The following is a 9622-nucleotide window of genomic DNA, read 5'->3' as shown; positions in this document are numbered from 1 at the left end:
TAAGAGGTAAAACATTTTTTAGATCAAGCAAAACTTGAGTTGTTTTTCTTGCAATGTCCCTTTTAAAATTCAGACTCAAAACAAATTCACTTGTAAACATACTTAAAGAACTTCATTATGACATGTGGAATGTCGGATCCATGTTTTTGATAAATATAACGTACAGTGGCACATTTTGCGTAGTTTCACCTTTGTAAACCCATGAATATGAAGTTAAGTCATAAAGATTTGTCTGAAGAGTACCCTTTGCAAATTTGGATTTGGCAGCTGATGGGAATTCTTGACCAGAGTAGAAACTTTTAGGAGTGTCTAAATCAAAAATGTAGTAACAAAGAAAATCAACATTTATCAACATTCACAACATATGGAATATTTTTGTTGAGTCTATAATCACTAGACAACTTAGTGAATGTGATACTGTATGAGGGTTTACCCCAAGATATTTTATTAAGGGCCACACTAGACTTTGCAGTGTTATTTTCAAGACTGCACAGTTATGAAATAACACTGTTTAGACAAACCAACATTAGCTTGCAAAAGCAAAGCAAACTTATATAAACAAAGTTATGATGTTTCTTTTTTCTGTTTTGTATTTCTCACAGTGTTGATTAAATGAAAGAAGAGGATGAAGATTTCTGCTTGAAATGTTACACTTGATCCTGCAAGAATTTAAGTATTTTTGAAATGAAATTTACAAAAAATGACAGTGTTATGACTGACTCTCAAGTTTTTAGTTTTGGGTTAGTCATTCTTATGAATGTTATTTCCGTTATTCATTCACGTCCATACCCTGTCTATTGCTCATTTCTGAAACTTTAAGCTGCTCTAATCAAGTGTTACTTTAAAGCTTTATGTTTTTGCTTTATGTCATCCTCTGCTGTCTTTCTTGTACACTCTTAAAAAAACAATTAAAAACAATAAAAAAAAAATGTTTGCCTTCACCCCTTATTCTCATTTTTGCATTAAAGTTTTATGGTCCAAAGTTTGAGTGTACAGTGCATTACAATTGGTGTTCACTTCAACTTCTATATCAAATAGTTTGCAAGACATATTTTTTTTTAAAGGCAGAAAACCAACTTTCTTGCTATTTTTTTGCAATGTTTGAATATGACTGTCTCAAAAACTCTTACAGATAAAAGCCTGATAAAGACCTTTTTACTGTCCCTTCTTATCATCAAAAGGCATTAGGATTTTAAATTTGGGACAGAGACATCAAAACATGTCTGCACACTGGCCATTTAAATTATGAAAAAAATCAAGAAGCATTTGAGTACACACTAATAAAAAAATGTAAATTGCAAAAGACAGTTACAATTTCTAAATTATATGTACTTGAATTTCACAATACCGGAAAATAAAGCAAATAGCTGAGAAAATAATTTTGTTAAATACTAGCTCTAGAACTACCTATGTAATATTTTAAGGTAAAACATGCATATATTTAACACTATATCTAGAATTGTTATAACAATGTGTTAAAAAAGGTGTGAAAGTGGGTTAACTGATCTTTTTTTTTTAACAAATGTTTACATTAAATTTCACAGTAATCATTATAAATGTAATTTAGATTTTGAAAAAAAATAGTTTTAAGATCTTTTTTCAAAAGAATGTCTTGAAAAGTACTGATATATGAAGCTAAAATTACATAGTAATCATTCCATATTTTCAGACTTTGCACAAGAAAATGTTTGCACAAATTGATGTTTATCGTGCAAGAAATGTTCTAAAAAGTAGCTGATTTGAGATGTTATGACCCACATAGGTAACTTTCTAACCACTAATCAACCCGCAGAGTGGATCATGAATTTGCTGATTAATAATGGAAATTATTAGAAATTCGAAAAAAAAATTGATAATATTGACAGGTCATTATCTATGGCATACACATCTGATCCGTACAAAGAGAGCACCCGCTTTAGATATTATCAGCCCATACAATAGGCATTGTTAGCAGAAATCAAATCGTACTATTAACATAAACAACAACACTTTCATCAGTGCACTTTGACTCTTTAATAAAATAGAAATATCCCGCTAACAGTTGCATAGAATAGAGCTATATGAATCTCAGAATCCACTCTTACAGATTTCACTTGGTTGAGGTAAGAAGGTAGGGCTCACAAAGTGAAACATTAATGCAGGCAAGCTGCACCGCGTACCTGAAATTCATTATATTATTTGCTTTAAAAGGTGGTTTGCACAAACATATTGCTAAGAACAGTTAAAACAGTTAAGACTCCAATGACAAAAAAGGCCTTTGTGTACAAACCCCTTTGTTTACAGCAGCTTATAAATATATACATTTTAACATAGTTAGCACATTTAAAATCCCAACAGACACAGAAACAAGCACATTGTAGTCCATAATAAGACAAAGTAAGGACAAGCAAACACACAAGTCAGTAGCTGCAGTAGTAATCCGCTGTGAGGCACATCTGTAGGAGCTGTTGATGCTGATGGCATGTCTGATGTCACTCTTCAATGATGTAAGAGGTGGCGGTGTCCCCGACTACGCCGAAGGGGGTGAGGAACCTGCAACAGAAGAGGTGTCGGGTTAGGAACTCTGCTTTGAGCACATCATCACAGGGGGTGGACAACATTTTTAAACTACTCAAAGATCTCAGCGCATCTGTGGAAAACAAACCTTAGGTGACTCAGGACTGCCGAAAGGTGAGAGCTCAAGGGAGTTCTCTTTGTCAGAGGAAGTGTTGTGGCGGAGATGGGTGAACTTTTTCTTCAGTGCTTCAGCAATAAGAGCTGCCGGGTCATTAAGCAATGCCGCACCTCCTTTACTGCGCCTCCTCTTAACTGGTGTGCCCCCTGGAGATCTGCAAAACAGAATGAATATGCTTTGTCATGGGGGAAAAGAAATTAGCTTCAAATTGGAGGAAAACAAGCAGGGAAACACCAGGATGCGGAACTACAATGAAGAAAGCATTCTGCAGCTTCAGATATAAAGGGTCGCATTTTTTAATGATTAGTTTTCTCTAAATCCGCATGCTTACCTCTTCACTGAGCGCAGTTTAACATGATTTAGGTCCTTTAGAACATCCAGCATAGAGGGCATCCCTTTATTTTCAGAACCCTTGCTGGAGCCTGACTCCTTGGTTCTGTGGTGACCCTTATCGAGATCTTTCTCATCCTTCCTTTCCTTTGACCCAGTGAAAATGCTAGGGCAGGGAGGAGGAGGGGGTGGTGGTGGTGGTGGTGGAGGAGGAGGAGCCACATGGCGAGGTGTGGAGGTGAGCGCTGGAAGTGGATGGGAAAGGGAAATCCCAGGTGAGGCAGGCTCATTTGGGGATTCAACCAGACCTAAAACACGATGAAAGATAAAAAAAAGAAAAAGAAAGAAAGAAACACACATGGTTGGTGTTCTGAGAAGATGAAAGCATCTTGAAAAATGGGACAAAGACAAACATATCGTGTACCTGAGGCTGGAGCAGCAGTAACTATCAAAGCAATCTGAGCTTGCAGTTTCAGCAGCTCGCTCTCCAGCGCTGTGATCTTCTTCAGAGCTTCTGGATCAGGCGTCTGTCTTACAGGTGGCCCTCCTCTCTGAGCTCGTATGAATGCTGGTTCTGGACATCTCATCACATCTTGATTTACAGTACTTCGCCTTACTGCAGGTAGATGGTTCCTACGGAGACCCCACATCATTCGTATACAATTTTAGCATCTTACAGTTGTCTGGACAGAATGGTGAATACTGTCTTTTCATCTTCTTAAACATAGTCAAAGTAAGTTTCTGTGTAAATGCAATGGCATTAATCACGTCCAACAAGACTGCCTAATGAGTGAATTTGTATTTTTACTTTTATGAAATTCAGGGATGCAGGGAGGGTGATTTTATCTGTGCTGTGTCAAATTTGGTTTTACCTCGTTTTAGCACAGCTGTCACCCTCATCCTCAAACACCCACATGACATCAGCAAAGGAAGGGATGGCTGGTGTGTCCACAATGGGCTCGACATATTCATGGTGCCTATAGCCGAGTAAAGCGACCTGAGGTGACAAGGACAAGGAGGGATTACACGCTGTGACCGAGTACACATGAGAAATGAGGGTCAACAGATTCTAAAAATAGTTATGACAATATTAATTTCTTTCATAGTGAATCCCTGATTATATTTTATTGCAGACACAGACAGGTGCTTATATATCAGCTTATGTAACCCAAACCTATGTCAGCTCGAGTAACCCAAACAACAACAACAACAAACAAACAAAACAAACAAACAAAACACCCAACACTGATGATTTAAAATTGATTTAAAAACCAAAGGGTGATGTCACTGTGGCTTTTTAAATCTCTTATATAGTGTATGGCAGTAATGCATAAGTGTAAGGATAGAAAATAAGTCTTTAGTGTGGGGGTACAGACTGCTATTATTGTTATTATCAACAACATGGACAACTGTAGACTGTGCAAATCAAAAAAAATAAAAGAAATAGTTTTCGCTTGTCAACATGTCAAATGTTACATTGATCAACTGCAGCGCTTGATTGTTTTATGCATGTACAAGAGAAATGTATTGTTTTCATTTCAAATGGCCCTTTGTGTTGTATATTATATGCAACAGTGCATGCAAGTGTATGTACTCATTTAGCCAGCAGTGCTGACTGGGTAAAGTCAAACATCTTTCGTAAAACACAGATTGTACAATACCTGAAACTGGACTCGTGGTGTCGGTGCCAGTGGGAGATTTGATCCAATCATCCGCACAATGCTGCGATACTGACCGCACATCGGACTATTCCACACTGGAACCAGCTAAAATGCACGATGCCACACACAAGACAGAAACATAACGTCAGATTTAAAAGTTCACTGATTCAAGCAACCCGCAGATACTTCAGGCGTTTGAGTGTTGCAAAACAAAAGAATGACACAAGTGCGTCTGTGCACATACCACGTCTGGAGGAACACCAAAGTACTCCAGGACGAAGCGCAGCACATAAAGAACATCCTCTGCTAGGGACATTGGAAGGACGTTTTCTTGCACCAGCTGATGACTGCAAAGCTCTGCTTTCGGCTGAGTGTCTTGGTGGGAGGCCAACACAGAAAGGATGTGTCACATGCTTGAAACCTGAAGCAAAACAACAAGAACAACCCCCCAAAATAACACATATGTAAAGTAAAAATAATCCCTTACAGTAAAAATCACATATGAAACCAACAATCTTAGTAAACAAATAATGTTTCAAATATTCATACTAGGAAAAATAATAACAATAATAATGACTATAGTAATCTGATAATCAGTGACCACCCATTCCTTCATGTGCCCCTTCTCTGCAGAGGAAACACCACGACTCTCAAACTTTTAGACTTACAGAGTTTAAAATATAACGAACGCATGGGTTTGTATTGATAACAAAGTAGCTTCGGACAGTTAGAGTTAAATAGTGGGATTATCAAGGTAAGAAAAACGTTAAACCCATACGAGAATGACCAGGACACAACCCACCGGAGCAAAATGAAAGTGCAGCCAACGGTCGGTTGCTGCCATCACTGATGCTCAGAGACAAATGTCGGTCTCTACTACTGGATGCTGATTCGGCAGCAAAGTCTCAGTGTACCCGCACACTGGAGAGAGCATGGCTGACTTTAGGTGTAAGTTACACAGTGTTCTGCCGTTCTGAGGAGTGGGGGTAGAGAGGCACCGCAGTGGAAAAGCTGCGTGGATCATCAAAATTAACGTGCGTGACACCTCCGGGATTTTACACGATAAAAAGAAAAAAAACATATAGTTGCACTTACCGTCAAAACATGAATTAGCAGCTACATTTCTCCCAAGCCATGTTCCCAGACGGTATTGTAAACAATGATATTCACCGAGAATCTGCACCTTCCCTTTTTTCACTCACGCGTTCACATTAAAAGGAGTCTGTAAAGTCAAATAACGCTGCAGCAGCGAGACGTCTTCTGGTTGGCTGTGGATACAGAAGTAGCAAGCGCAGCCAATAGGGGTGGGCGACTTTGCAGCGTAAGCGGAGGCTAGTCGACCAATCGGGTGACACGAAAAGCCTATCACCAAATTTGTATTTTTGTGCACGAGCTGCTTCTGCCCTGGGTAAGAAAACATTTAGCTACAAAACTACAGTTTAATTATATCTGTGATATATTTTTAATAGGATAACAGTTAAAGCGATTCCCCAATATCTGGTTATGAAGATGGAGCGAAAAAAGAGGAAATGTATTTTTTGTGAAGTTTATTTAGCTTCTTCTCCGAAAGTAGTTAGCTAGCTTCTTCGGCTATCCACATTCTTAACGGCAGCGCAGCTGCTTGACGTGTTAACATTAATCCGGCCTGTATGAACTAGCGTCGGCTAGGTTTGACAATGTTGGTAGTTTTGAAACATTCATTAAGAATTGTATTATGACCTCACACCGGACAGTTATGGGATAGGAAAAGCTATTTAACAGCCGCACGTTCTTTACCTAACACTCTCAAGTAGATATTTTGGCCACCACATGCCAAACGTTGAGAATGGCTAACTCCTTTTTAAATGTATTTCCCAGTTGCAGGTCCGATAAAGTTGTTAAAGATGATGGATGCACTGTCGGTGGTGAGTCAGCTCCGGGACCTGGCTTCTGAGCCCCAGAACCGCGAGGTGATAGTCCAGGATCAGGGCTGTCTCCCTGGGTTGGTTCTCTTCCTGGACCACCAGAACCCAGATGTCCTTTTTGCAACTCTGCAGGTACCTTATTGGAAGGGATTCAGATTATTTCTGAATTCCAATTATTTACATAGTTTTAATAAAATTTGGTTGCTTTTTGTTTTTAAGAGAGAGACCCGTGAAAGTGAAGGCTTTCATGATTGGGTACAGGGTCAAGGCTGGGCTGGAGCCTATCCCAGCTGTCATAAGACTAAAGGCAGGGTACACCCTGGACACATCTATTGTGTGGCAGGACTAAACATAGTGACAAATGTTCATGCTCACATTCACAGCCACAGCCAGTTTAGGATCGCTTATTAATTAGAACCCCAATTAGATGTAGGATTTGTAAGACCGAATATTTGGAGATTTAAAAGTCTGATATTCTGTTATAGCAACCAATTTTCTTTCTTTCAAACAAACACAATGTTATGGGCAGCTATTTGTTAACTTCTTTAAGCTCTACTTCAACTCTGCTCAGATCCAACTGGCTCATGTTTGTGATATTGTGATGCAAACATTAACATATTGCTAAAAGGGAACTTTCCTTTTAGCAGAGTGCCATCTAATGGACAAACGATGCAATGTCAGCCCTGAAAACAAAGTTGAAGGGTTTGTTTCTTCTGCCGCTTTACATTTTCATTTTTAAATGCCAGTGCATCAGCAAATAGCTAATGCACACTCCACACAGAAAGGCCCCAAGCTGACAGGGGGATTTGAACCTAGGACCTTCTATCTGTGAGATGCGGCGCTAATCACTACACGACTGTGCATCACTTAACAGACATATTTTCCATTGTTTCCAGACATATTGCTAATTAAAGAAGGTTTTTCAAAGCCCATAATGTGATTTTTACAGTGGTTGATCATCCTGATACAGCCCTCTCAGGGATTTGTGTCTCCTCATGGTCCCAAAGAAGGAATCTTTGATGTGCTATGTGAAGGTTTAAACCCCTACACTGTGAGCCTCTCTGAAAGCAAAACAAATGTGATTACGTAGAGGCGACCCATCCATGCAATAAGTATACTTACTTAATTCCTTGGGGGAGAAAAGTCTCCTGTAATCTATATTATGTGCAGGTTATATGAAGCATGTAAATGAGTGATATGATACTTAATCTAAAGTTGATGTGCACTGGTAATACCACTGTTGTGTATTGTGTGTGTTGTGTAAGCATGGCTGTACATGAATCCTTTGTGTTATTTTGTCTTCAGACCCTACGTTACTTGGCTGAGTTATCTGCCAACATCCCCACCATGAAGAATGAACTGGGTATGATGGTGAGCTTGGAGAATCTTATGGCAAGGTGACATACCCGTGATTACTTTTACCTGTGGATAAACACATTATTTCCTTTGCATTTTCATGTGGCTGTATGTAAAATTTATAGTGATACTTGGCAGCTTTTTCACTGCATAAATTCTGTGCCCTTTTTCCCCCCCCATAATAACATAGTTATAAGTTTGTAATGAAGGTGAGGGTTCAGCACCCCAAAGCACATGATTAAATATAACCTTTCTCCATACAGAGATGGTCTCTCTGTTGACATCACCTCTTTGGCCAAGGAGGTTTACGATATTCTCAATGCACCTGCTAATCCTCCACCTGAGAGAAAGAAAAAACCCCAGTTCTTTCTCAATTCTTCCAACAAGAAGGCCAAGTCCATCACTCTGCATATCCAGGGCTTGGACAGCTCTGTAAGTCGACTGCTTTTTATATACAGTTCATTTATGTAGCTGTTATAATTGCCAGTAAGTTTACTTATGTAATCTCTCTGTCATCAAGCATCGAGGTTTGTGCGAGGAAGCTCTTCTGAAGGTCAAAGGAGTGATAAGCTTCACTTTCCAAATGGCATCCAAGAGATGTACTGTTCGCATCCGCTCAGACCTGCCCACTGAGGTGACAAACATTTACAACCCAACATTTAACCAACAAAGTTGGGATGCTGTGTAAAATGGAAATAAAGTCCATTAAAGCCACATTTTATTCACAATAGAACATATCAAATGTTTAAAATGAGAAATTGTACCATTTTTAAGAAAAGGTAATTTTTCATTTAATGGCAGTGTATCCAAGTTTGTGTGGGTGGGGGCATGTTTGGGTACAAACAGTCTGTTATTCTGTCAAAGCTGCTGAGAAATGCAGAAATTTGTAACAATGAAAAAAAAATCCTTTTCTGAAGGATCATTAGCCTCACACTCCTCCCTGATGTCCCATTTGCAGAGTCTGGCAACAGCCATCGCTGACACTAAGGTGTTGTCGGCCCAACAAGTGATAAAGAATGAGGCAGGAGAAGAGGTGCTTGGACACTTGAATATACTTTCAGTAAAGAATATTAAGATATGGAAGTGTAAGTTAAACTTTAACTATAATTTTTTATTTTTTTTAATAACATTGTCTTCAGGTTTATATTCCTTTAAAATCATCTGGAGTGGATGTGCCGCAAAACTCAGCCCTGCCGGATTACCTCCCAGAAGAAGAGGAGAGCCCTGTGAGGGAGGTCGATCGAGCAATTTCCCGCACTACAGCCAAGGAAGATTCCAGCGGTAGCTGGCTCAACGCTGCTGCCAGTTTCCTCACAAAAACATTTTACTGGTGAATCAGTCACAGGGAGGTGCTTTTAAGACTCATTCCAGTGTATTTAACTTGGATGGACATTGTTGTGAGAAACCACAGGTCTGAGTCCTGGCTTCTACTGTATAGTCAGCGTTTTGGGCTAGATCTCTTTTATTGTTTGAGCTGACTGGAAACTAAAATGCTTGAATCATCTGTCCTCATTCAGTGTAAATATTTCTTTCAAATCTGTTTTTAAAATTTCCATTTCCTCCTAAAATGTACAGAAACTGTTAACAACCCTGACTGCTTCTTTCTGTCCTGTTTTTAATTGTTGCTGGTTTATTCTACAGAATATAAATGTTGTGCTGTCACTGTACTCTGTTCTGTTTTCTTTCTTGGCTAAAGA

The 9622-nt window shown here is 39.1% G+C and overlaps 2 protein-coding genes across 5 annotated transcripts; one reads left to right on the top strand and one right to left on the bottom strand.

Moving 5' to 3' along the window:
* Window positions 1–1994: 1994 nt before the first annotated feature.
* mtfr2 (mitochondrial fission regulator 2) lies at window positions 1995–5904 on the bottom strand. 3 transcript variants are annotated; one of them, XM_025898743.1, is made up of 9 exons: window positions 5761–5903; window positions 5468–5676; window positions 4910–5086; window positions 4666–4770; window positions 3877–4001; window positions 3429–3637; window positions 3006–3312; window positions 2645–2828; window positions 1995–2532 (listed from the first exon to the last, which is right to left on the bottom strand). In XM_025898743.1, exons 3-9 carry the CDS (start codon window positions 4979–4981, stop codon window positions 2479–2481), a joined length of 1056 nt encoding a protein of 351 aa, XP_025754528.1. In that variant the 5' UTR covers window positions 4982–5086; window positions 5468–5676; window positions 5761–5903; the 3' UTR covers window positions 1995–2478. The 3 variants fall into 3 exon arrangements, with proteins under 3 accessions (XP_025754528.1, XP_013124282.1, XP_005449636.1); XM_013268828.3 differs by lacking the exon at window positions 5468–5676 and having other exon boundaries at window positions 5761–5904; XM_005449579.4 differs by lacking the exon at window positions 5468–5676 and having other exon boundaries at window positions 4910–5040; window positions 5761–5902.
* A 21-nt stretch (window positions 5905–5925) lies between these two features.
* On the top strand, window positions 5926–9592 carry armc1l (armadillo repeat containing 1, like). 2 transcript variants are annotated; one of them, XM_013268829.3, is made up of 7 exons: window positions 5926–6073; window positions 6523–6701; window positions 7875–7966; window positions 8189–8357; window positions 8446–8559; window positions 8884–8958; window positions 9065–9592. In XM_013268829.3, the coding sequence occupies exons 2-7, from the start codon at window positions 6549–6551 to the stop codon at window positions 9257–9259; spliced, it is 798 nt and encodes a 265-aa protein (XP_013124283.1). In that variant the 5' UTR covers window positions 5926–6073; window positions 6523–6548; the 3' UTR covers window positions 9260–9592. The 2 variants fall into 2 exon arrangements, with proteins under 2 accessions (XP_013124283.1, XP_025754529.1); XM_025898744.1 differs by lacking the exon at window positions 5926–6073 and adding an exon at window positions 6092–6196.
* Window positions 9593–9622: the final 30 nt, after the last annotated feature.

The sequence above is a fragment of the Oreochromis niloticus genome, linkage group LG15 (assembly GCF_001858045.2).
Source record: "Oreochromis niloticus isolate F11D_XX linkage group LG15, O_niloticus_UMD_NMBU, whole genome shotgun sequence".
Lineage (NCBI taxonomy): Eukaryota > Metazoa > Chordata > Actinopteri > Cichliformes > Cichlidae > Oreochromis > Oreochromis niloticus.
This window is presented reverse-complemented; position numbering and strand designations above follow the sequence as displayed.